Here is a 27,921-nt window from a genome sequence, read left to right as displayed (position 1 = left end):
TGCAAACGCGTTTAGGGAGGGAAAAAATCTGGTGTCAAGATGGACTCAAAACCGACGCTATCAATCGATCCAAGGACTGAGAGAGACCCAACCACGTGAAAGTAAGTCGTTCTATATTTAATGATATACTGCGCTCGCAACGTTTTTCATTGTTTGTGTAAATGGCGAATCAATCTTTCGAATTGAATTAACACGAACGATCTAAGAAGCGATCTTGATAATTCCTCTATAATTAAACTTTCGCTCTCTATTTATTATGTACAAAAGAAAAAGATATAACCGTGAAGATACAAAGAAGGCGGCGAGAGAGATACGAGTGCCTAATAACGAATTTACACTAATAGATTGTCGGCTTGGCAAGCTGGACCCTTACTCGGCCAATTGCACGCGCTCGCTTTTGTGTCAAACGTCAAGTGGATCGGGCAATTGAAGATGTGAAGCGTGAATTTCTTCTTCCACTGGTCCCAATGACAGGCGTAGAACTTATTACAGAGACTAGGATGTCTGAAGAGGCCCGGCCTGGCGCAATCGGTGGCGCCGTTGATTATTTGATCAGGATCATCGTCCTCTAGATCTTGAGCGATCGGTGGTGGCTCGACGTCCTTCAGTTTCTTGCCAGTTCGAAGACCAAGCTGGAAGGGTGCGTCACCTGTCGCTGGACGGAAATCTCTCGTTCTGATCGTCGTCGAAGACACGGGTAAGTAAGAAGACGACGGAGGGTCGCTCGTCGTTTCGTGCGGACTAATTTTATAAGGTTGCGCCGGATAACTGTCATATTCATTGCTGTAGTTGTCCTCTTCGGAAGAGCCGTAATTCTTCTCGAAATCGACGTAGATATTGGATTCATCGTAATTGGTCAGATCCACCTTGCCCTTCGAAGAGTCGATCAACTTCCTCACCGGGCCGCGAAGATTGGCGAAAGGATCGGCTTTGCACGTACACTCAGCTCCGAGCTTGCTTAGAAGAAGAGGATGTAAATCGCTCCACTTTACGATGACCTTGCCCTTGCCTTCGGGGGACTTTGTGGTGACTTCGTACGAGGATGTCGTCGAACCGGACGGTGCCGTGATGGTATCATATACGTTTGGCACATACTTTACAGTACCTCTGTCGTAGTTTGTAATTAATTTATCAATCTTGTCTCTCGAAATACCCAGGTTTGTCGGAGAGCCACCGCCAGGAATCGTTCCTACAGAGGATGCCGTCGAGAATCCTTGACCGATGTAATAATTGGAAGGTCTGAACGTGGTAGGCGTGATCGAAGGACCTTCGTACGATGAAGGTTTCTTATACGTTATTCCTGGACGCACAGTTGTCGCAGGTACGTCGTATCTCGTCGTGGACGTGAATACATTGGGTGAATACTTAGTTGACTTTGCTGGAAGATATTCGGAAGTTAAAGAAGAACCATAATCCTTCTTGCTGCTCGAATCAGTTCGTTGAATAAATCGGTCATCAGTTCGTTGAATAAACCGGTCATCAGTTACCGGGATATTCGAAGGGACCGTCCCGTAACCGGTGTCGACGAAAGGTCTGACGGTCGACACAGCTACTGGGATCTTAGCTGCTTCAAAGAGAGCCGTTTTATAAATCTCTGGACTTTCAGTAGAATAAACTACGGAGGGGACCGTCGAGGTTGATAAGCGATAATTGGTCGGCGGGGTTGGTATCCTAGATCCAAATGTTACACCGATGCTGCCCGACGATCCATCGTAGACATTAACGCTTGAGAATGGCTTTGGCGATGTAATCGGTAAATTACTCTCAATCGGTGAAATCGATGACGTCGCGCCGTTAATTCCGAGCTGAACATTTGGTTTAGGATACGAGTAGCCAGAAGTAGATGACTGTATAGTGTCGCGACTTGGTGGAGTTGTTGAAGAATAGCCAGGTGGAGGATATGAGTAGCCGGAAGTAGCTGACTGTGCAGTGACACGACTCGATGAAGTTGTCGAAGAATAACCAGGTGAAACTGTCGAAGAATAGCCAGGTGGAGTCAGGGTAACAGACAAACCAGCGGCATTATTTGTAGATGATGACTTCGTATATCCAATGTTACCGTCAAATGCTTTCTCACTGATATTTTCTGTATTCAAAACAGGTCGTCGTTCGCTCGTGCTTACTGAGAAGCTACCACCACCTCCAAGGACGGCAGTGGTTATACCTGTCCTGGTTAAGCCTGTTTTCGTGAATCCACTCGGTGTGAAGACGACCGATGTAGGTCGAACATATTCTGGAGCAGCTGTAGTCGAACCTTGTAAGGTAGAACCAAAAATAACACCGCCGATACCTTCTATTCTACCTCCAGAAACGATAGAATCTGGAAGAGTGGCGCTGGTCGGTCTATAATCCGGCACGTCGTTTTCCGAATATTTGCCGATATCGATGCCGCATCCGCCATCAGTTTTGTAGCCCTGAGGAGCCGTCGGCGTCAACCCTCCGCTCGGAGAACTGCCTGAGCATCCTCTTGTTTCGGCACCGCTGACGCCGTGATAAGTTGTTCCTGCTTGCGACAGGTACGTTTTACCGGTTGAACTCTCGACGAACCCTGGTCGAACGGAACTTCCTATAGATACTCCAGGAGCGGTATGTCCAGAAATAACGATACCCGGGGTGATGTCACCGGACGTCGAAGAACCAAAAATTGCAGGAGTTGGCGAGCCGTATATTAAAGTTCCCGGCCTAGCTGATCCGACATCTACGGTTTTCAGTTCGTCTCTATTCACGTATCCTGATGTTCCGGAAGCGATATATCCAGGTTGTACTCCTCCTGTTAGAATAGTACCTTGACTAACAGCAGGAGACGATATCGCACCGGGAACGTTTCCATAATTGAAAGCAGTCCCCGAAGTAGAACCACCGGTAAATATACTTGCTTGTACGTCGCTACCAGTTACGAACGTACCGGTACCGTCTTTTTGAACATTGTAACCGGTAGGAATTTCATTGCCGAAAATGCTAATGTTCAAACTAGGTCTCGCTAAATCGGGTTTTCCGTAACCTGTTATTATACCTGGCGCTCCGGTATGATCTCTCACTCCGGCGTCTGGTCTAATTAAAGGATAAGTCGGTTCTCCATGTAGTAAGAACACAGGAACTGTATATCCTTCCTCGTCGTTGTATCTTGCTCTTGTCGAGGAACCGCCGATTACTCCAGAAGATAGTACATTACCGCTTACAAAATGCCCGCTATCAGCAATCGTATGTCCGGAGACGGAAGAAATTCCTGAAGTTACGGATTTCGAGGCGTCGCTACCGAAATCAGTTGCTGACACTCGACCTAAACTTGTCGAACCTTGCAAAATTCCGCTTGTTGAATATCCAGTCGATCCTTCATTTATCCTTGTAGTTGATCCGCCGATACCGCCGATAGCTCCAGGATAAGACGATTCAATTCCAAATGACGAGCCGGTTCTATCGAAGGACGGCTGACGTCCAGTAGCTCCTGAATAAATACCGGTAGAAGCCGAGTATCCATCGACATTAAACGCACCGGAGCCTGTATATAGATTCGTCGAGCCGTCGTATTTAGAACCGCTGGTATCTACACGAATATTGACAGACGATCCGGGCGATGTTGTGGATGCCGAATAACTCGGAGGTCTGCCCGTATAAGTTACGCCTTCTGTCAAATGACTTCCGCCAACGTTTCCAGAATATCCCTCCGCCGTAGATCCGGAAAAACCTGTAGTAATTCCTCCCGATGATCCAGCATATCCACCAGAGTATCCGCCATCGGCTTTGTATCCGGTGGACGCAGTATATCCGGTATCGCTAATTTTGCTACTCGACGCAGAATATCCCGTGTTGCTTTCAGCGATGATACCAGGAGATACCGAGCCGAACTGTATACCAGACGATCCAGTATACGTCGGAATAGAGGATACCGTGCTTCCGTATCCGCTCGGTTTAGAATAATCGATACCGATTGAACCAACCGATCCTACGTATCCTCCGGAAACCGCGCCGGAAGTATGTTTACCGAGATATTCCCCGGTGGTTCCTGCAAAGTAATTCACTCCCTGGACACCGGCACCGGTCGTTTTAGAATAATCTACGTTAGAACGACCTGAAACGGAGTATTCCGGTAAACTACCGGTGATGTAACCACCACCGATAGCGCCTCCTGCAGAACTTCCCGCTACGGTGTATCCTCCATAATTGTATTCCGTTCTGGTATAAGCCGATCCAGACTCCGAGCAAGCCGGGACCAGCCAGGGCCATTCGCACACTAATTTTCTTTCATCGAATACCAAGCCATAAGGACAGCGAAACTCGAAGGCCATTAATTGCGATTCGCCTGTCGATATATCAAGTTATAATATTTATTCATTAAAATATTATTTATTCAAACTATTTTAAATAATAATATTTATTCAAACAAAAATTATATCGACGATATTATCAACAATAATTGTAATAATAAAATTAAAATGAATACAACTCTACATTTTCTTCAATTAAAAATATACACTATAAATAATAATTTATGAATTTAGCGTACCCAGGTCCATGCAAGCGAAGAACCAGCGACAGTTTTGCGGATCTGCATAATAACCAGGTTGAGAGCACTCGAATCTCTTCGGCGCAACAGGAGCGATCTCGCTGCTACCAGGACAGGGTGAGCCCTGGGGCAAAGAACCCGGCCAGACGCAGACCTCGGTGCGCTCGTCGAATGACAGACCGGCCGGACAATCGAATTCGAAGACGGAATAGTCCTCTATCGCTTGATTGAATTTCACGCAGCGATAGAATCTGCGAAATGAGACGAAAGGACAAGCTTCTTTTTATATCCTTCTTATGTTGAAGATCATGTTGTTTAAGATCATGTTATCTCAGCTATTCCATCTCACCTGTTGCAACTCTTGGGATGAACAAAGTAGCCTTGTCTTCTACAGACAAACTCGGTTTGCGTGTTCTCGCGAACAGCTCTAATGTGTCCCTCAGTATCTACTACGCGAACGACGCGGAAGCTGGAAGTTTTCGCTCGACTGGGATACGAGAATTGAGTTTGCTGAAATTATAATCATAAATTTTAACAACTTGCAATCTCTTTGAAAAATAGAATGGATGAAATAATTCGAAAAGATAGAAAAATAAATTCTCTCATGTACATGAAGCTCGTCTTCCAGCGCGTTCAGTACGGCTTGTCTCGATTTTCTTTTAAACTCCGTGAAGGAACGATGTATTTCTTCCGTGAGTGGCTCCTCGCATTCGGTCTTTATATCGTCTTCTATATTTCTCACCGCCAATCCCGCTAAATCTCGCAGTAATGCGTATTTCCCCTGAAATCGGGCATGTCGTACAGACTCGATTGTTTTTGCAAATCAAGCAATCGAATAACTGTTCAATCTAATATCGATATTATTTATTGATTTTTCGACAGTCATAATATTTTTTTTTCGAACGAGCGGTTGGCAGATCTGCGTATACGAACCTTTATTCCAACCGAGATCTTATCCTCGAAAGCGATCCACGTTTTATTTTGAAACGCATAGGGCGCCGTGAGATCCTCATCTCGTTCCACTGTCCATTCCCCGTCATTCATAGCTTCGCAAAGCTACGATGAAGATCGAATTAGTTCGAGAATAGACAAAATACAATCGTAGAACAGATTCTTTGTAATTTAAAAAGAGGATATGCAATTGAAAAATGTGCACACCTGTTTACGATCGATCGCTGTGGGTTCCTTTTCCGTAGTTTGCGATCCGGGGGCGTTCTCGGCCTCGTGCTTCAAAGAGAATTTGTATGCACTAGCCGGCAAAGTTATCATAATCTTCTGTTTGGATGCGCCTAATCCGCTTATCAAGTCCACCAAGCTATCCGTATTTAGTACGTCGAAGAGCCCCATCAAACGCGAGGGATGAAAGGTGACGAAAGCTCCGTCCTCGTCCGTCAAATAATCCGTTGGCAGCGTAAATATATCGATATATCTATAATAGAAAAAAATAGAAAATGAAAATTGAAGATTAAAAAATATTTTCCTAAAAAAAAAAAAAAAAAAAAGAATTCTTACTTTACTAGTTCCTTAATATCAATCTGCTTGGCCAGATCCTCCGGTTTACTGGGCAAAGCCAGGAAGATCCTCTTGTCGTAAGATTTTCGTATCATTTCGTCTCTCAGACTTTTGACGAAATTGTAAAGACGCTCTTTGGAACCAGCTGTCACATTCAATTCCACGCCATCCACCTTGAAAGAACGAAAGATTCTTCAATTAATTTATCTATCAACTTACATTGTTTCGTGATTTAATATTTACGTTTTTTGCATTTTAATTTATTTCATATTTATTTAGATAAAAATTTATTTTGAAAAAGTAAAACGATAGTAATGTAAGATATACTCTATACCTCTTGAATAACAGTAATAATCTGAGCGATAGCTTCCTGTCGAATCATGGCGGAATTTCTGAGCGTCATCTCGGGATCGTATATAGAGATTACAAATTCAAGAGACGGATGCATCTCTTTCAAGGACTTTCGCAATTCGACAATGTCTAAAATATCATAATATTTGATGTCATTCATTTCAGAAAATGTAAATTCAATTGACAGAAAATTTTACTAAAATTATTATCCACCTCATTTAAATTTCTTCAAAAATTAAACTTGTCGCTTTTATTATGTTGCCTCGATGTTATTAATACGTTTATCTAATCTTTCTAACTGCATCTTACAAGAATATATACTACTGATGCTACATTTTTTATTTTTTAAGATAAATTAAATTTACTGGAAACCGAGAGATTCCGCAGGTCGTGATGCTGATGGACTAAAGTGGTGCAGCTGCATATGGAGTCGGCCAGTGGCTGAGCCTCGAGGGCGGAAGTGTAGCAGAGAATTTCTCTGACCGGCGACATTCTTTTCTTCGGACATTCTAAGGACAGATTAAAAAGGCGCGTTCGATTTCGCAAAAACGTTCGTAAGACGAGAAGTAAGTATACGACCGGAGAGTATAACGGAGATGAGGGAGTGAGTTTCACGCGGTTGACATCATCGGTCACCGGTGCGTTACGCATTATATATGCGATCGTTATTATATACAGTCAGTTTGCATAGTCACGCGAGCTCGCTTCCTCGTGGAAAAAGAAAGAAGAAGCGGAGGATGATCCGCGAAAGATTAAGCATCTCCGCGGATTATGCGAGACTGATTAATAATCAACGGTCCCGGATACATTGAGGTAATAAGCGTGTGCAATTATCGCGCGACTGATTGAGCGTTAAACGTCGCGTCAGATTGCGTGACGTTCCCGTATACTTCTTGACGTTGCATATATAAACACCTCTTTATAAATACTACAAATGTCACTTCTCGCGCCACGTGCAACTCGTGGAAAATATGAGACAGTAAAAATGAGACAGTATTCTTAACTGTGTAAGTTATTCGTTTTAACGGCTTATTGCATAACATTTTGTTAAAACAAAGCTTTCGATTCATCATAATGAACAAGAATAAAAAAACACTTGTTCCATTTTATTTAATTATAATATGGATCAATATTAATAGAAAAAGAGGAGCAAAATGTGTCCTGATCGTCGTGTTATGTGATTCATCTTTTAGAGAAACGTCGGAACCTCGAGTATATAGGAGATTGCACTGGACGATATAAATGGTATCATCCTTGCGAGAATGGTTGCTCCAGTCGTACGTGTCGTAATTCAACCTTAAAGGACGGCGTGTATCCGATACGCGTCGTAACGCAATCGGCAGAAGATCGCTTTTTGCATCGGACGCACCGATGCGTCCTATTTAACTCTGTGTTGTGTCATGTGCCATTCAATTTCTTTATCCGAGAATTATAGAAAATATGTGTATAACCTATATTAACATAATCCTTATTAATGCGCATATGTTTTTTTTTTTTAATTTTATTTGATGATTATATGAATCTTATTATTTAATGAAATTACATCATGGAAAATGAGACATCTTGTCCTTTCAAGCTTTTTATTTGCAAAAAGCTTCTTTTATTTCCAGCTAAATTTATGCACAAATCATACAAAAATTATTTATGTCCAGACATTTATGTTTAGTTTCTTACTTAATATCGTAATATGTAACGTTTTAACTTAAGAAATGTCTGAACGTAAATAATTTTTATATGCCACTAGAAATGGAAGGTCATCTTGCAAATAAACCAATGTCAGCGACGAATAATGATAAAATCTTATTCGACATGTAATTAATATTTATAATAAATTATATAACTATAATTTTATTATAGATATTATATATCTATAATTTTATTATCTAATAAAATCCTTAATATATATATGAATAGATCATGCAAAAAATTAGATTCTTAAATTTTCTCTTGATATAAGCGATCTTGATATAACGATATAAAATATTATTTGATTTTATCTTGAAAATCAAGAGATTTATCTTCAAAAATTACACTTACTTGTCGCAGTTCCGAGCGCTATCAGCGCGAACGATACTAAAACAATTTCGCGACCCCACATCTTCAAGATCTCCAGAACGAAGAACACCGAAATCGCGATAGATCACAAATCGGACAGAGACACACAGGGGATCACCATTGAACGTCGCATCGAGATCCCGTATGAATCAACAGGATCTTATCTCTCTTTCTTTTTTTCCACCCCTTCCTCTCTTTCTCTTCTCTGTCAAGTGGAGGATCCTTCGAGTTCGAGCGCGCGTTTTGCACTGAAGGTTTCGGAGGACGCGTGCTCTCTTAGTAAACCTCGCCGGTCTCGGCCGGATGGTAGCGAGGACCAAAGATCGAAAGGGAAGGCACCGAGAGAACGAGCCGAGGAGAGGCGAAAAAAGGGGGAGCGAGACCGGAGGCCATCGGGATATCGATGGGGATCGTCGGATCGCGGGTGGGGTTCTGTCCCAGTTCGGGACACTTTCCGCGTTTGATGCACGAGATGCAAGGTAACGCGCGTTTCTCCTTCTTCTTTTTTTTTTGTCGGATAAAAAATATTGAACAGCCACGAGCGAGTCGGGGAAAAGAGTTTCTCCCGAAGCACACGCTCCTTAATCGGGGATATTTCGGTTGTGTCGCGTCTGGATAAACCTCGGGATGTCTGGAGAGGTCTCGAAGGATCGCTCCTGAGAGAGATTATTATAGAAACGCGCGCCGCGATAGTTTGGATCAAACTACCACCTCGGATAATCTCGCTCCGTCCTTCCGAAGGAACGCGAGAGCCGTCTCTGTGCAACGCTTGGTATCCATTCCTATATATGTTAATCAATGATGAATCTCTCTTAAATCTGAACGATTGCGTCATTGAATCTCTCGTGCACTTCTGTGTGATAAAATTCGTCGAATTTCGATAAATTTTATCTTTTATCCTACCTTTCCCTAATTTTCTTTTAAGGAAAGACAGCTTGTCGATGAAATCCAACTGCGGTTTCCTTTGTTGGATTGATTTCTCTCGTATTAGCGTAAAAAATTTCATTTTAACCGAATCGTTTTTCCAGGACTGTCTTCTACATCGCCGTAGGAAACCCCGTCGAATCTACTACATCACTGTTGATCTCCAGCGAAACCGATATCCGTCTTTGTCATTGCCGTTTGATCGTGAGAAACTTACGACAAGAAAGGTGACCCAGTGTCGATTGATTCTGAAATTGTACGACCAGAGAGACAAAGTTGGCTGGGATCGAAAGGATCACAGCCGGATGAATAAGTTTGATTAAACGATAGTCGTTTCTGCGCATTGCGTCATATTTGCAGGCGATCACTTTCTTCATTTTACATGATAAAGATGATAAGTCACTTTAAAATTCAAAGAAAGAACGAGCCTCGCGACTGAATATTTTACCATAATGCTTTTATTGATATTGTGAATTATTGATCATATATTTTTCTTACTTTTATTTCCTCATCAAATCCGCATTAACTCACTTAGCATTTATAACGTTATCAACGATTAAAGGAGGTTTATATAATCGGAAAAGCAGCAGCTTCTTTACGCCTTTTTTTTATCCATAGTTTATTCATCACGAGTCATCGAGCGAAAAATAATTATTATTCTCGCTAAAGATCTATTTTTAATCATAACATCGCTGTTGTTGCAAACAATTTTTAACTAAGAATCAGATGCTTTGGCAACTTCTTCGTGACCGTAGTTTCGTTCGACAGTTTCGCAACACATTGCGAATTAATTCGGAACATCTGATGTCGTTTGAAGAATGCGAGGAACTGAATTAGATCCACCCTGCTATAATGCAACTATAAACGAGTATATATAAACTTGTTGAGTTCTAACGCTGCGATTTGGTGCGACAGGCAGGCAATGGTTCACGCATTCTGCGTGGATCATGATGAGGGAAAGGAATCTCTTGGAAAATTACGACGTTTGTAAAAACGGCAACAGAGTTACTTGAAAAGGAGACACTTGTTCTAATAACAGGCCTTTTTATAAAACGCGAATTGCTCACTGACAGCCTCGATTCAGACGTTCCATTCTTCTTAGATATCTGCGGTGTTTGCAATATACTTGAGAGAACCTGCATGTCACCTTCCATCCAGCAGGAGATACTACTATAATAACGAATTTAAAATTTTTTGAAAAAAGTAGCCTTTGTTTTTATTTTTCGATGAAATCTTTCTCGATTAAAAACGTGGTCACATGAAAAATCTTGGAGGAGGGAGAATCGATATTTAAATAATCTGTCACACTCTTCGAAGATATCTTAGTTTCCTTTCATCAATTTTCAGAAAGCTACCTGTCGGAAGGATCGATTCAGAACAATTGAATCGCATACGGTATCGTGAGAAAACCTTGTAACTTTGTAAGTAATGTAAATACGTTTGGATCTCCGTCTCCAAGAAAATAGAAGCCAAAATTCTGTGGGAAAAAAATTAAATGTAGGATACGCGCAAGGCCAGGATTCAAATAAAACCATAATTAAAAGAGCATCAAGAGCGCCAGGAACAGCTGTTTACTGTCAAATCGCGGAGGAAGTTCCTAGAGAGAACACGAACATATCTAATTAGCAGAAGAAGAATAATTCATGCGTATAAGCAAGTTATACTTAAAATTATACAATTACATTTCTATTAAATATTTCTATACATTTTTTTATTGTAATCGACGGAAAGAAAATAAAGCTGCATCGATTTGTCAGAGGCTCCGCTATTCTATTATTCCGCAGCTGGAGGAAAACCGTAAAATTAGACTGGAAGGCGAACTCGCGTGCGCACACGACATTTAAGTTATAAATAAGTAATAATTATCTCTCTCTGAGAGAGGACGGGAATGACGTAGTTTATGGTGGGCAGTGCGTTTTTGCCTTATTCCTTTTACGTAAACGGCTACACGGCACTTGGGCGAAGCCCGCGGGTCTAAGCCGCGGGCGCGGTCCTTTTGCCGCGACAAGTGACCGCTATCGAGAGATTGATCGATTTGCAAGTATCGGCGAGAGACACTACGCGCGACTCTCCCGCGACTCCTTCATTGGAAATGACTCGTTGCGAAAATGCGATTTGTAACAACAGCTGTCGTATATTTCTTCTTTTCTTCCAGCGTATACTGTGTATCGATACGAATTTCTATCTGTGCTATCATACTAGTATATATACATATATAGTATTTTTTAAATCTTCTTTTCATGCTGTATAGAAAAAATATATAATATAATAGAACAATTTTTGTATGCAACATAAGAAAAGAAGATAATATTAAAAAATACATATAAATTATTATGACATATAATTACTAATACATATAAATTATTATATTAATTATTATAATAAATAAACAAAAATATATACATACCAATTTTTTTACAGTATAGATTTTTTACGCGACATGAAAAGAAGATATAAAATTTCAAGTTTTGCTAACAATGAATTACATCTACTCGTTTTGTCTGAAAGAGCAAAATACAATACGATAGTCGAGAAAAATCCCTATCTTTTCTCGCAAGTTAAATCTTCCAGTGTTCTCCGAAAACACATAAATAAGGTCATACTAGGGATGTAGCCCACGCAAAGTTACATGCGCGCCTTAATAAACTTGCGACGTAGTCGTTTACTTCGGAGAGACTTCGCTAATTAGCGGCGTCACGTGTTTTGTAATGAGAAATAAAATAGCGCTTATATTTGCAGGAAGCTCACGTAGATCTCTCGGCGACAATACATTTCTTCGACCTCGACTTTTACTATAAGGAAGCTTATTAAGGAGATTTTTTTCTTAATCTCCGGAAGCCATCGAGAGGTAGAAATACCGATCGTTGTTACGACTGATTTTTTTCCATATCTCCGCTGAAATAATTGCCTCGATGACAATTTTATGAATTTGGTCGGCCTTCGAGCGAATATACCGTTACGAAATTATCACGACACCTCCGGAAAAAGTATTCTTCACAGATACATCACTTCTGAATCCTCTTTGTCAAGGATATCCTAATCATTCACAGTTTTAAAAGATGAATAATAGGAAAGAAGAAGAATAGGAAAATATGGATAAAAGAGAGAAGGAGAAAATTCTTCAGGGTTTCTTCACATCTATGTATAGCTTCTTAATTTAATTTACTCGCTCGCGAAGTAATCTTCGCGAAAAGCGCATCGAAGATGCAATCTATAATCCCGTCGATTCGAAATTAAATGACATTGCGCGATTTATCGGCGCAACAATCGAATCCCGTGTAAGGCAATTATCGCGCATTACGAATCGACGAGGCACGCGATGGATTATCCTCGCGCGCCGAGAAGAGATTCCTGCCGCGCGACGTCACTGAAGGAGGCAGAGAGGACCTTCGACGCGAAGTCGCGGGGCGAAGTCGCGACTTGACTCGAGAGTGCAGGAAATAATAATAATTCTCGCGTAATTGATGGATCGCGCGTCTCACCGCGCTTTTTACGGACCGTACAGGTCCATATGGGACCGCGTCCGCTTTCTCCAGAATTACGTCATCGCGTGCACCCCCCGTTTTCTTTCGTCCGGTTACGGGATCGCAGACTGGACTGGACCAGACACGCCCGGTCTCTCTCTTTCTCTCTTTCTCGGGACAATTCGCCGAAATTCTTTAAGGTGCGCGAATAAAGTCTCTTTATTCCAAAGTTTCCTTCCTACGTATCGACCCCTTCACGAAAAAAAATATTAGCTAAATTTTAGGTATTATACTTGAAATTTAGTCATTGTTTAGCTATAATAACTAATGTTTTTTAGTTAAAGTTTACCGGGGAATTCTCTGTTAAATTATAATTAAAAATTTAGACTTGCGCTAACTAAATTTCAGATGCATAGGGATACCTAAAATTTAGTTATAGTAACTAATACTTTTTTCTACGTTGACGACTTGGAATGCATTTTAAATTAGCAGACTGCTAATTTGCTGCTAAAAATTTAAAGAATATATTTTTTTTCGGACAAATATGATTTTATTTTATCGAATTTTCGTGCAAGGATCGCTGTCAAGAGATTTTGCGTTCGACAGCTCACGTTTTCCTTTCGCGCGTTAATTCGGATCTATTCGGTTCGATTTTTTGGCCGACATCTAAACGAAACCCCAGGCGACGTTTATGTCGGCGTTGTTACGTCGGGAAATGCCCGAGGGAAACCGTAATACGCAATGTTTAGCGTCAGAAAAAGAATTACGAGTGAGAAAGAAAATTTTGACACGAAGAATCCGAGTGAGAATTATTTCTCTCAAAGTATCCAAATTCCTTTGATACAAAATGAATAAAATTTTTCACGAATTTTCCTAAGGCATAAAAAAAATTATGCAAAGTTTGTTTTTAAAAAAACACATCGAACCATGATTTATTCATTTGTTCATTCATTGAGACTCGAATATACTAGAGCCGGATTAATTCGGAAATTTACGAATCAACGGATTTTAAGGATCTACTGTAAATGATTACGTTAACGCGTCGTTATAAAAGGCGGGGGTGTAACAACTCACAATTGTAGCCTCGGGGAAACTGGAGCGAACCATTATTACTTTCGCCATTATCGCCCGCGGCTTCGTCAGGTTGTTCGGTTAGGTCACACGTGAAACACAGCGTACAGTATTGTCGAGAAATGTAAAGTATCGTAAACGTAAAATTGTGTCAATGCATTATAATAATGAGATGGAATTTTACGTGAAAATAATAGATCTATTTGCGGAGATTTTTCGATATTTCTATACAACTTGATATCTCTCTTCTACAACGCCAATTTAAATTCCGGTAGTCGTTGCAGAATTGTATTATAACGATTGTCCTAAACAATGACGTGATACAATGCATAAAATCATGAAATCATAAGATCACGCACGCGTCCTGATTTTTCACATTTTGTCATACATGTCCTCGTCTCACTAACCCGGTCCATCGCTCTTCGCGGGTCGAGTTTGTCAAATCACCAAGGTCATCTTTTCTGCCTTTAGACGACGTTTGAGAAATAAGTCATTATCAGATATGGAATGCTAATCTTATGAATACGCGTATGTAGTAAATTTCACATTCTGCAAAGTCAGATGTGAAAATAAGATCGTATATTTTAAGGTTTAAAAAGAATGCAAGATTTGACATATGCACTCTATCTAAAGTTGATCAACAAACAAATCAGCAGGATTTTAGTTTTCTAAAAGTAAATAATCCAATTTAAAAGACTTGGTTATACGATAATTAATATTAACATTTTTAAAGAGAGCTGTATCAAAAATATAGTGATTTAAAAATTGCCCCAAAAAATTATGAATCAAAGTAAGTACATAAGGATTACGCATGTATATGTAAATATATAATATATATTCAACAGAATCTCTTTTTTCTTGAGAAAGTAGGAAAGAGACTTCCTGCTACTTTTTTCGGTTCCTATTCGCTTCATCTTACATTAGAGTTAATGGCTTCCTATCTCCGGATATTCTTCGAACTTGATATGTAGTTTCTCTGTGCTCTCGATCTAAATTCGAGTGCGTAATCGCTTCGCAATTTCAATTAGCTCTCCCGAGTTTCTCTTTCGCGATCCTTGTCGATTTGTCGTTGCGTATGTCACATAACGATGTTACGCATAATCCGAAGAATAATAATGGTCGAGCGAGTTACCTCGGCGTAAGATTCGACGACACCTTTAACGGAGGATGAAAGTAAATTCGTTCACGTTCCGATAAATCGCCGATCGACAAACGAATTGTTAGCGATTTAAACGCGTGCAAGAGAAGCACGTGTCGAAATTTGCCCTGGTCCACCTACAATGGATTAATTGTGTCAAGGACCCATCGCGCCCATAATAACGCTCTTTCAGCCTCGCTTAATACTCCTTTAACCCCGCGAGGATTTCTGTTCGATATCCCGAGAGAAAATCGATACAATCGCCCGTCAATTTCGCTATTTCTAAATAATGAATGAAGGAATTGAATTACTATAATAAAGTTTAATTGAGTATAAAAACGTACAGACTTGTTTATTTTACATCTAATCCTTGAATTTAGTGAAAAAAATATAGGTGTCAATATATTAAGTTAATAATTTAATAATTGCAATTAACAAAGAATATTTAGTGACTATAATAATAATAATTTTGTCATAAATAAATATTGTTTTCGAAAAAAATGGTATTAATAATTATTTTATTGAAAATAAAAATTAATTTTCTCAAAATTTTTAAATAAATTTTTTTTTAATCAAAACGCGATTTAACGTCACGTAAAATATAACAATTACAAAATATTTATATGACTTTTTTCTTTATCGATTGCTGGTACTACATATTGCTGCTAAATCTCTTCAGCAACGAAACGTTTCACATTGATAGAGAGCGCTTGGATATAGTTGTCGATTCATTAAGAACAAACGTTTTAGAATTTTTATTTGTATGAATTAGCTAGACAATATTTTTAATAAATATAATTTTTAATTTTAACTAGACAATTTTTATAAATATTGAGCAAGTAAAATAAAATTTTAATTAAGTTAAAAAAAAATTCTAAAATATGAATTAATTCTTGTAAAACTCGGATAAGTAAAAATTAGAAAAATATGTGTACAATAAAGACTTTTTTTCTTATTTATACGAAATATACGATAAACAGGCCTTTTTATCATCAATGAAGATAAATATTTGCATTTGATTAAATTATTTCAGATATTGCAAACCATGTGATAAACTTTTATCTTATGCGTTTTATCTTATCTGTTATTTTATCTTATCTTATGCATTTTTGAAATTTCCTCGAAAAAATTTTGATAAATTTTTAATTACAACTGCAAATGATGAAATCTTTTAGAAAATCTTGTATACTATTTACTGTACATTTTTTACGAGCTAATTGATCTTCAAAATAAATAAAAATAAAGATAAAATATAAATAATGTTTTTTTTTAACTGATAGCAGTCTACGTCTGCGTAAGCAGACTGATTCGTTGTGATGCGAAAAAGAGTAAACAGCAATTTGTGCGCAGGCGCGAAAGTGAAGCGACATCGACGAAACATGAACTATTCTTCTCTCAGTTTCCTTGTAGTGGCCGGTTCGAGAAGAGCTGCCACGAGGGTCAACGAGGGCGAACCACTTCCCATCACGCGCTTGCGCCCTTCGAGCACGGGAGAGTTAACAGACAGCAGACTCCCTAATTTGCTCTCAGCATGTCATACTGCACGCGCGTTCTTCGTGCCCAGGTAAAGACGAGAAGGGAATCTGTGAGGATCTGCAAAAATTGCGCGATACAAAGGAATTCGCGCGCTTTGAGCTCTCTTCCTCCACTTTTCGCTCGGAGGTCAATTATTTGACCCCTGACGATTGACGCGGCCTTCACGCAGTGTCAGCCAGACCAACTCAAGACTCTCCAGAACCGGTGACGCATGATTGACGTTTTCCGGAGCGCGCGAGATAATCTTTTCCTGCTCGAAGAGTCTCTCGCTGCTCCGACTTTTCGGAGCACATATATTGAACGAGCTGGAAAATCTCACTCGGCCATTCCTCGGAGGAGGAAATGTGGGGCGCATATGTTGGTGGTGTTCGACGAATGAATGTCGCAAAATTCGTGAATTCGAACGAATTCAAGAATGAGGAATAAGGCAGGACAAAGTGTCGTAGAGACATTACGTAATCGCGTGCCAAACTAAGGTGTATATATCGCTCGCTTTTCGAGGACGTTAGATTTAATGCGTATCATGCGTCGCAGGTGTGTGAAGAGGGCGCGAGATTTAAAGTTGGATCGAAATGGTGGGAAAGGGGTTGTGAAAAAATAAAAAATTATTTTTATTAAAATAATTAAATAAAATATTAGGAGGAAGAAGTAGATTGTATTGCTTATCAACACTCTTGTAAAATATCGCGTTGTAATTGTTATTGTGCACTGTCAAGAGTTATCATTATTTATTTAACATGTTTCTTACATGGCTTATTTACGAATTAATATCTCAAGTGCAACAAATGTCACGCATGTCCGGTCTAATTACGTAATTGGGGTCAGAAATAAACAGAGCATAGGATATATGACAAAAATTTTGGCTGGCACGTATCAATTGATAGGATTTGTTTCTGACTCTATTATATATGCATGTCACGCGTTTGAAAAAGTCAGCAGGATGTAATGATCACTTTACAAAATAATCTGTTTATTTTGCAGAAACTGTCCGCCTTAGCGGCGGACGTTCAGCAACGATGCTTCAGTGCGAGTCCATTGAGCTTTGCCGCAGCAAAAGTGGCAATGTCCAAATTCGATTCGACTAGTTATCTGCCCTATGACAAGCTAAAAGAAAATCTCAAAGTAGTCAAGAAGAGGTAAGAAGAGAGAGAACAAGAAACCATTTTTATATCACGATTTGTTTCGATTCGCTTACTGAAACGACGATTTCTTTCCAGATTGAATCGGCCGCTCACTCTATCCGAAAAGGTTCTCTACTCTCATCTCGATGAACCTAACAAGCAAGATATCGTTCGTGGTACCAGCTATCTTCGATTGCGACCGGATCGCGTGGCTATGCAGGATGCGACCGCGCAGATGGCAATGTTGCAATTTATCAGTTCCGGTAAGATCATTAATCATTGATATTAGATCATCAACGTCAGGTTTTTATTATCGCGATACCAGATAAAGAATATTTTTCTCTTCCTCAGGTCTACCAAAGGTTGCAGTGCCCTCCACCATCCACTGCGATCACTTGATCGAGGCCCAAATCGGCGGAGATGAAGATCTCAAGCGCGCCAAGGACATCAACAAGGAGGTCTACAATTTCTTAAAGACCGCTGGTGCTAAGTACGGCGTTGGCTTCTGGAATCCCGGCTCTGGCATCATTCATCAAATCATCCTCGAGAACTACGCCTTCCCGGGTTTGCTGATGATCGGTACCGATTCGCACACGCCAAACGGTGGCGGTCTAGGTTGCCTGTGCATCGGCGTCGGCGGTGCAGACGCCGTCGACGTTATGGCGAACATCCCGTGGGAGCTCAAGTGCCCCAAGGTGATCGGCGTGAAGCTCACGGGCGAGCTCAAGGGTTGGACCAGCCCCAAGGACATCATCCTGAAGGTGGCCGGTATCCTCACCGTCAAAGGTGGTACCGGTGCCATCGTAGAGTACTTTGGTCCGGGCGTCGACAGCATCAGCTGCACCGGAATGGCCACCATTTGCAACATGGGCGCCGAAATCGGCGCCACGACCTCGATCTTCCCGTACAATTACAGGATGCAGGATTACCTGAAGGCGACCGGACGCTCGGAAGTCGCCGGAGCCGCCGATCAACATAAGAGTCTGTTAACGGCGGACTCTAACGCTAAATACGATCAGATCATCGAATTAGACTTGTCCACCTTGGAACCGCACGTGAATGGACCCTTCACACCCGACTTGGCTCATCCGATCTCTAAACTAGGTAATTAAAACACTCGAAAAGATCTGCTTTGTTTATCTTTGTTGTTATGAGGATATTTATATGATTATGTATACATGACAGGTGAAGCAGCAAAGAAGAACGGCTGGCCAAACGAAATCAAGGTCGGCCTGATCGGTTCCTGCACCAATAGCTCCTACGAGGACATGGATCGATGCGCAAACATCGCCAAGCAGGCTCTGAGGCACGGTTTGAAGGCAAAATCGGCGTTCAACGTTACGCCCGGATCCGAGCAAATCCGTGCGACAATCGAGCGCGATGGAATTGTAAGTTTCTTTCATCTTTGCAAATATTATGCATCTTAAATTTACAAGGCTCAATACCGTTTTATTGCAACGCGTTATAGACAGTTGTGTGCCTTTCTTAAATATTCAACTCAACATCTTTTAAAAAAATGATTCATTAATACATGGTTTATCAAATAAGAATATATATTACGACGTTATATTATATTATATTAATTTATTCTAGGCTGAAGCTCTTCGCGACTTCGGCGGCACGGTATTGGCTAATGCTTGCGGACCTTGCATCGGCCAATGGGATCGCCAGGATATTAAGAAAGGCGACAAGAACACAATTGTCACATCGTACAACCGAAACTTTACCGGTCGAAACGACGCTAATCCGGCGACACATGCTTTCGTCACCAGTCCTGAGCTTGTCACGGCTCTTTCAATTGCTGGTCGGCTCGACTTCAATCCTGTCACCGACAAGCTGAAGGGCAAAGATGGAAAAGAGTTCCTTCTGGACAATCCGTATGGTTAGTCGATAATAATAATTTTTGTGTTGCATAATTAACAACAGAGAAAGAGAGAGAAAAGGAAACGAGAAAATGTCTATATAATATAATTTTAAATGCTTATATAATTATTTTAAATGGTTATATAATTTTTAATGCGAAACTTTATAGAATATACATGTATGTTTGTTGCTAATAAATATCTTTATGCAGGTGATGAGTTACCTAATCGCGGTTTCGATCCCGGTGTGGACACTTATGATGCACCGCCAGAGGGTGGCAATGTCAAGGTCGACGTGGATCCAAAGAGCCAAAGATTACAGTTGTTGGAACCCTTCGACAAATGGGACGGCAAGGACATGGAGGATCTGACGATTCTGATTAAGGTCAAGGGCAAGTGCACGACAGATCACATCTCCGCGGCCGGTCCGTGGCTCAAATATCGTGGACATCTCGACAATATTTCCAATAATATGTTTATCGGGTAAGCTACTTGAATATCTCAAGCAAGTTGCGGAAATTGCAAAAATTCGCTTACGAAATAATAAAATAAACATAAAAAAAAGTGTTTAAAAATGTACAAATTTTTGACAACTTTTTATTAATTAATTAATTGATCGCATTTCTTCTTTTTTAGCGCCGTTAATGCTGAAAATAGCGAGATAAACAAGATCAGAAACTTATTGACGAACGAATGGGGCGCCGTGCCGGACATTGCACGTGATTATAAGAAGAAGAACTTGAAATGGGTCGCCGTAGGCGATGAGAATTACGGTGAGGGTTCCTCTAGGGAACACGCAGCTCTAGAACCGCGTCATCTTGGCGGTCGAGCAATCATCGTCAAAAGCTTCGCTCGTATTCACGAGACGAATTTGAAGAAACAAGGTCTCCTGCCTTTGACTTTCTCCAATCCTGCCGATTACGATAAAATCCAGCCTAACGACAAGATCAGTCTTCTTGGATTGAAGGACCTGGCACCTGGCAAGGTTCGTGACATAAAATGACACTTTACTCGTACAAACTTACAGAATGTTAAATCTGAAAGAATCTTTAATCAAACTTGCCTTTCTCTTTAATATATTCCTTATAAGATTTCCATGTCTCTCGAATGTCTCTTAACTTATTCATTATTATCTTTGCAGCCAGTGCAAGCGCAAATCAAGCACAAGGATGGCAAGGTGGAAACCATCTCTTTGAATCACACGCTGAACGAGCAACAGATCGGTTGGTTCAAAGCCGGCTCCGCTTTGAATCGTATGAAGGAACTTTCGAGATAAATTGAGTATCCTACTCGTGAAAAATTAGCCGATTGTTATATAACGCGCAACGCATTTGTGTGAAAATGGAGAGAACGTCGCAGAATGAGGCAAGGTAGATCGAGGCGCATAACGTCGTTACCATAATTTTGTTTCTAAAATAAGCGACTTATATATACATATGCCATAGTGCCTAGTAGCCATCGTAACGCGAACGTATATATCAAAAACATCTGGAGGATTTTGATCTTTTAAATGTTTTTAGATATATTTTAGATATATTTTAGATATATTTTAGATAACGTCGTGTTGTTAGGAAAATCGCCCTTTCTTTATCATTAATTTCTTCCCCCTTCTCCCTTGGCGCTTCTACTTGACAATACTTATATGCGACGTGAAGAAGAGATTAACATACTTATATTATTCTCTGCGATACGCCAAAATATTATAATTGCGATCGTATTGACGAATTGCGTTCGTCTCTGAATCGCGTACAGGTCGTGGCGTTGTTACATGTACATATTACTCATCACTACCAAGGAGGCACTTGGTAATCGTCATTTTCTAGTTGTTGACTGATTTAGGGAAAGAAATGTATTGTCTCGTCGCTAGCGAGAACAAATAAATTATTAGGTAACGAGTCGCGCATTATTAATTCACCTATTTTAAGAATCTCTTCTCAAGAAATACATGAAGGTATGAAGGTAAGAAAAAGGACGTAAATTTAATAGAAAGAATAAAATAAATTAAAATTAATATAAAATATAAGAAGAAAGATTAACTCTTAGAATATTCTTTTTTTCAGCAGTGTGTGTAAAAAACTATCGAGAGTTTAAAATCGATTTAGACGACAAAGATAATTATGTACTTTATTTGAAAAGAACGTTTAGACATTTAAATTAATTAATAACAAAAAATTATGGAAAAGTAAAAAAAAATCGCCAAGAAATCCTCTGCTTATATCGTCGACACAACATATGTGTCGACCAGGTGTGCTTCCATGGCAACAGCGTACGGTACAACGACACAAACAGAGAGTTAAGAGATTGTTTGCGTCCGCTTTTCAAGTGTCACAGTTTATTCTATTATCAAAAGAAGCTCAAAAAGAAAGCAAAGTTGACAAGTTCGACAACTATGTCAGTGGAGGGACAATTCTTTTTATCCATTACCGGATCCATTGAGCATGCGGAATTCTATGATGCCGATAATGTTTATTGCAAGTACAGTTTTCATTTCGGCCCGGAGTGGAACGTAGTCACGGTAAGCTTTTACAATAATAAAATAAAGTCGAAGAAAGCAATAAAATTACATTAGAATTGTCACAAAAGGAATCTTCCCGGTAATCTAGGCCACTAAGGCCACTTTACTGTCGTATTGGATATTATGTCGGAAAAAGGGGGAAAAAACTTTATGTAATCTTTTCTCTGTGAGCGTATGTGTTTGTTTGCTCGTATAACGTTAATTTTTTTATATTGATATACTGATCGAGAGAGAATTGAATTAATTTGGGAAATTCCATCAGTTGTTATATTAAATTATTGCTTATATTTCCTCTCTACCTTTCGCTAACAATAAACCATTGTAAATTATGTAGATGCAAAATGCAAGGGTTATATCCCCATAGTTACATAAGAGAGATTTAATTATAATCAATATTCAAAATTTATAAATTATGCAAGGTTTAATCCAAATTTGCAGAGAAATTATGTCATGTTTATTAGTATACATGTCTCTTTTCAATAATTGATTATTTTACATGATTTATAGCTTCGGAAAATTGAATTATTTAAATAATACGATTAACTGTGTGTCGAGAGATTGACCATTAATTCCAACATATATATATTTAAATATGTACAAAAGTGGCATATATTGTGTCATCTTTTAGAAAGAAAGGAAAATTAATTGTTATTTTTAATATTCTTTTTGGATGATACACCATTTCAAAGTATCCTTTGCGATAAAAATACTACTAAGAAACTTTATACCTTGCTTCGTGGTAACAAATTTAATACGATGTAAGTAAATAAATAAAAATAAAATTTTAACTTTTTTCCCTATTATTATGCATAAGCAAAGAATACTTGTTTTCCGAGAAACAGACACAAATGTAATTTTTAGTTTTCTCGCTTCTGGCATAATAAAAGAGAGTCTCTAGCAGAAAGTTATGAGTAAAAGTATTAAAAATTATATTATATTCTTGCTTTGCCTGCAATAAACTTACATAGAAAGTATAATGAAACTCTATGTGAAAGTTGAAATGCTTTTCGATTAAGATAAATATATACTTTTACACAGCTTCAAAAACTTTCACAGGTTCAAAAAAATTTTTGATTGATATGAAACGATATATTTTAAGTGCAAAATAATTGTAATTTATATCTTATAATTGATATGAATTATAATTATTTCGCGCTTAAAGTATATCGAATGATGCGACGTAAACCTCGCTTTGCATAGATACATATTTGCAAACCCATATGAGTTATAAATTTTCATTTTTATTTTTTTATTTATCGAAGAACACTCAATCACTTACTTGTGTGTTAATAACGTTTTAATAAAAACGAGCGATGGCTAAAATCTTTTAAAAATTACTCAGAATCTTGAATATATATGTGTGTGTATCAGCTGGCAATCTTTCGGGTCTGACTGTGCAAAATTAATTAATTTGTCTTAATTAATTTTTTATAAGTTACTTGTGTTGCTAATAATTATCCTTTTATTCTTTTTGCAGGGAATCGAAGAAGGGTTGACGCAAATGTGTAAGTGCAGTAACGATCCAAGGAATCTCATCGTTTGGAATTTTCCCCTGGATATTACGTTTAAAAGTACAAATCCACACGGATGTAAGAGCAAACTTAAATTACTTTTGTCGCATGCATATTATATACGAGCGTGAAAAACAAGTGCGACGAGAGTGTAATAAATGCGCGTTCTATACATTCTTCAAATTACAAGTAACACAATTTGCCGCAGGGCCACAGCTTATTATGTCGATCTACGGATTGGATTTGTTTGGTCGTGACGTCATTAGAGGATACGGAGTATGTCATTTGCCTCTGAAAACAGGACACCACGAGAAAAGGTATTATTTGCAGACAGAAAAGAGAAAGAGACAGAGAGAAAGAAAATTAAATTTTGAAAACACATTGTGAAAATATATGCCGTAAAAATATATCTATATTTTCTTACGGAAAAATATTTATTTTGCGTTTCGTAATCCAGGCGTATTATAACAGCCGAGAAAAGGTCGAGTATGTACTACATTATTCATTGATTTATGGAATATCTCTAGCTCTCGTTGTGTTTAATCTTTGGAGAAACTCTCTCTTTCTCTTTCTCTCAAAATCTTCTCCGGCCATCGATCAGTAAGCGAAAATAAATTTCAAATTTTCAGTGGCCCGGAAATGTCACTTTTTCTCTCTTCGAGAGAACGCGTTTATAAATGACATTATTATTCATAAAGCTGCCAACGAAACAAGAAAGAAACGAGTCTTTTTCTCTGCGTACGCGTGATTTAATATCTTTTTATGTCGAACTACGTTGTAAAACTTACCATGATTTTTTTCTCGTACTTTTACCCATCGCATTTAAGGTAAACGTTCATTTGTCCGTGCGTTTGCATGCATCGCACGTATCGCGCATATATCGTGGAGGAAAATATGTATTTTCTATTATTCTACGTTATTCCATTCGCTAGTTCGCGTCGCGCGCGCGCCAGAAAATCCGATCACCGGATTTTGCGGAAAAACAATTTTTCCAACGATTATATACGACGCGCTCCCACGATAAATCACCTGTACAAATAAAAAGAAATAATAATAAAGAATACAATAGATAGAGAAGGAAGACGGGAAAGTAAATTCACATACATTATTTTTTTAATTAAGCGATAAATCTGCCTTATATTATTTCTAAAAACGGATTTTTCTGCTGATCAAACTAGATTTTAGGGATTTTATGCGCAGGGAAATCGTATGCTTAAAGTAAAAAAATTCTCCGAATACAAAAAATCCGACAAAGTGTTCAACCAGGTATTGGAAAAATTCGACAAATGGAGAAAAAGGGAGGATAAGTTCGACAAACCTGATGAAGAAGAATGTGATATGTGTCGATACGTGATCGTGAAAATTTAAATGTATTTTTTTTTGCAAATGACACTTTTTTAGTCCGTCAAATCCATATCGAGGATGGATATTCGATCATAATTCCGCATATACGTCTGCATAACATTTCGTGCTATATCATTATTTTCGAGATGCGCCGGATTCATCTCCCTGAAAGTATCACGTCGCTCCGCGAGCGTGCTTTATTTACTCTCGATAAAATCTCGAAAATCACGCAGGGTATCCGTCTACGTACCGGAGTCGTCGTCCACGCTGCAACGTTTCATGGAATGGTTAACCGGCAGGAGACCGGAATTAATTGATCCCACCATCCTAGCATCCGGCGGCGGCAGAGAACGTAAGGAGATGCACCGAGACGTTTCTCATTAGTGCATCCATATATATTGACGTTAAATTAATTATCTTTAACACAGATTGAAAAACGAAGGGGATAATCAGTGATATATATTCACCAAATCGTCAAATTAAGTCGTTCTATAGTCTATCTCAACCAAAGGGATAATTCCAACTTTGCAAAAATGATACTTTCGGGAAAAGAAGTCGATTAATTAATTAATTGAAAAAAAAAGAATATATTTCTTTTCTAAATAATTTTTTATAAACCTCCTTCATCTAAATAATATTGAGATTAATATGATATGTCTTCACTGTTTTTTGCTAGTTTTTGAGATTCTTCTAAGCGCGAAAGTTTCTCTCGCTATATTATTTTTTTTTCCTCAAGTTCTGTGTTTCGCAATATTGCAGTCACACGTATGAGAGTCGAGGGAGTCGTTACCTTAACATTCAACGTCGTTTTGAAGGATTTGTTCAAGTTGGGTTACGACAATGGCGAGAAATGGAAGAAATGATAACGCGACCGTTAAACTCCCTCAGCTCGAGAGAGAGGATTACTCTGGGGCTCGGGATCATCTTATCAAGGAGGTACAATACAACTGCGCTGTCAAATAAATAATATTCGCGATGAGTAATCGAGGTGATTTTTCCGGTTTAATTTTCCGGCAGTTTTCCCGGATGTCACGGTGAGACGGAGGGAATTAAAAATTATATATCTCCATTTTCGGCGCTAATAAACATCTTACGAAGAGAAAAGGGAGAGATCGCGGAAGAGAGGACGGATTAACCCTTCACCAGGGACTTATTAAATTTGACGCGGCTTTAAGTTCCGCCAGATGATTCCGGAAGGACTCGGTATGTGTATGTATGTATATGTATGTGGATATGATTGTAATAAGTGCAACGGAAAAAAAGTAGGTAACAATATCGTTCAGTTTCCGAAAGAGGATTAAACACGTCGAAATATATAGATATATTCTTCGACAGTTGGAAAAGCTGTCGGTAGCAGCCTTCGATTTTTCGCGCGATTACAGCTGACCGAAGCAGCCGTTTTACATATCGCTGAATATTGCGTTCGGGATATTTCATCTCGCACCGGGATGGTGAGTGAATTACACTTTACACTGTAAACGCCCGAGTGGCGATCCAAGAATTACACGGGGGCTATCTATATATTCATTCGTGCGTGTTACAGCGTAAATATATGTATATATGTTGTAAATGTATAAAGTGAATCATGTACAAATACGTCATATATAAACGGGCATGTGTCCGTTTCTGCAATAAATATTGCAGATCGAAATACGATAAATTACTCAGATTAATTGCAAAAATGTGCATAATATTATTACAAATATATACAAAAACACTAGAGACAATATATACAGGGTGATTCTAAATAAGTGCGAAAAATTTTAGGAGATGATTCTTTGTCAAAAATTAAGGGAGGGTCCTTGATATAAATTTATATACTCCTATATCCCTCCCTGAGGAGTTACACTCCTTCAAAGGGGAAGGTAAAAATTAGATTTTTATTTTTTTTTGGACGAGTTAAAAAACTTAAATTTGATGGATATTTTCCACTAGAAGACTTATTAATATTTTTATTTTATCCTCCTGCATTGTTACATAGGGATGAAACTACCCCTATTCAATATTTTATTACAATTTTTTATCGGGTCGGAATGTGATCATCTATGCAAATATGCATTAGAAAGCTTGATTTCTTTAGAAACTTTTTTATTTCTTTTATTTTTTTCGTAAAAGAATATAGGAATATATGTTTATATGAAAGGCTCTTCTTAATTTTCGACAAAAAAATTTTTCGTATCTATTTAGAATCATCTTGTATACATATAAAAAAAGAACCTCTTAACTCTCTCCCGACAGGTATTATTTTACCAAATATTATTTCAAGGAGCTTTAATATATAAAAAATATCGCAAAACAACAAGCTGGAAAAATAAAAAAAAAACGTGAGTTTGCGCAGCTGATTCTAATTTTACAATATGCATACATTTTTGAATTTACATACGAATCCTCGATCCTGTCGGAATGCGATCGATGAAATGCGACGTGCGTGCATCAGGGGTTACATCCGCGGTCTCTCATCCGTGAGACGGGGTTAACGCGATAATGCCGCCGGAGATGCGTTGATAATGATCCAATAACGCGGGACGTTAAAATCGAAAGACCGTGGCTTTAAGGGCGGCTGACTTTTAATCTAGACGTATCGCGCGCGCATAAACCATATTACCTCGCCACGATTATATGCGCGAGCCATATACGGATGTCAGGCTAGAGTGCAGCGGGGGATGACGTCGTCGGCGTTTTACGATCGACGCGCGTTAAAGGTATAGCACGGAATGAAAATACTGCAAACTATAGGGAAGACTCCGTGGTAGGTCGTAAACATATACAAGTCGGGAAATAAGCGGGCGACTGCGATGAAAGAGAGGACGCTGCTCCGTTATTGTTATTTTCTCGGGTGCGAACTAACAAGATTCGATTCCCCTCTCCCTCCCCGAATTCGCGAATGCGCGGTTCCAATTAGCCTAATATGCAAATATAGATGTTCTTCTTTCTCCTCTCTCTCTCTGGGGAATCAAGTTCTGAATAAGTGATATATCGGAAAATTATGAAATGTTTGCAAGTAGCAAACTGA

The 27,921-nt window shown here is 39.0% G+C and overlaps 3 protein-coding genes across 7 annotated transcripts; 2 read left to right on the top strand and 1 right to left on the bottom strand.

The window, feature by feature from the left end:
* Positions 1-94: 94 nt before the first annotated feature.
* LOC145945502 (uncharacterized) lies at positions 95-9,146 on the bottom strand. Its single transcript, XM_083054559.1, has 10 exons — positions 8,405-9,146; positions 6,733-6,876; positions 6,351-6,496; positions 6,017-6,189; positions 5,663-5,933; positions 5,438-5,560; positions 5,115-5,285; positions 4,854-5,014; positions 4,505-4,755; positions 95-4,300 (listed from the first exon to the last, which is right to left on the bottom strand). The coding sequence occupies exons 1-10, from the start codon at positions 8,463-8,465 to the stop codon at positions 333-335; spliced, it is 5,469 nt and encodes a 1,822-aa protein (XP_082910685.1). The 5' UTR covers positions 8,466-9,146; the 3' UTR covers positions 95-332.
* Positions 9,147-16,406: 7,260 nt separating this feature from the next.
* LOC145945452 (aconitate hydratase, mitochondrial) lies at positions 16,407-21,433 on the top strand. 2 transcript variants are annotated; one of them, XM_083054471.1, is made up of 9 exons: positions 16,407-16,583; positions 17,537-17,691; positions 17,773-17,939; positions 18,028-18,780; positions 18,862-19,064; positions 19,270-19,558; positions 19,751-20,021; positions 20,175-20,523; positions 20,680-21,433. In XM_083054471.1, exons 1-9 carry the CDS (start codon positions 16,551-16,553, stop codon positions 20,812-20,814), a joined length of 2,355 nt encoding a protein of 784 aa, XP_082910597.1. In that variant the 5' UTR covers positions 16,407-16,550; the 3' UTR covers positions 20,815-21,433. The 2 variants fall into 2 exon arrangements, with proteins under 2 accessions (XP_082910597.1, XP_082910598.1); XM_083054472.1 differs by lacking the exon at positions 16,407-16,583 and adding an exon at positions 16,590-17,031.
* A 119-nt stretch (positions 21,434-21,552) lies between these two features.
* On the top strand, positions 21,553-27,864 carry LOC145945454 (B9 domain-containing protein 1). 4 transcript variants are annotated; one of them, XR_014426855.1, is made up of 6 exons: positions 21,553-22,053; positions 23,531-23,642; positions 23,773-23,881; positions 25,142-25,260; positions 25,668-25,844; positions 25,926-27,864. XR_014426855.1 is itself a non-coding variant. In XM_083054474.1 (5 exons), the coding sequence occupies exons 1-5, from the start codon at positions 21,928-21,930 to the stop codon at positions 25,769-25,771; spliced, it is 570 nt and encodes a 189-aa protein (XP_082910600.1). In that variant the 5' UTR covers positions 21,553-21,927; the 3' UTR covers positions 25,772-27,864. The 4 variants fall into 4 exon arrangements, 2 of the variants coding, with proteins under 2 accessions (XP_082910600.1, XP_082910601.1); XR_014426856.1 differs by having other exon boundaries at positions 25,668-26,111; positions 26,244-27,864; XM_083054474.1 differs by having other exon boundaries at positions 25,668-27,864.
* Positions 27,865-27,921: the final 57 nt, after the last annotated feature.

Source organism: Prenolepis imparis, unplaced genomic scaffold (assembly GCF_030444845.1).
Source record: "Prenolepis imparis isolate NDT839.2.m4 unplaced genomic scaffold, iyPreImpa1.0 SCAF_14, whole genome shotgun sequence".
NCBI lineage: Eukaryota > Metazoa > Arthropoda > Insecta > Hymenoptera > Formicidae > Prenolepis > Prenolepis imparis.
The sequence above is the reverse complement of the archived record's forward strand: the minus strand, read 5'-3'. Positions and strand labels throughout refer to the sequence as shown.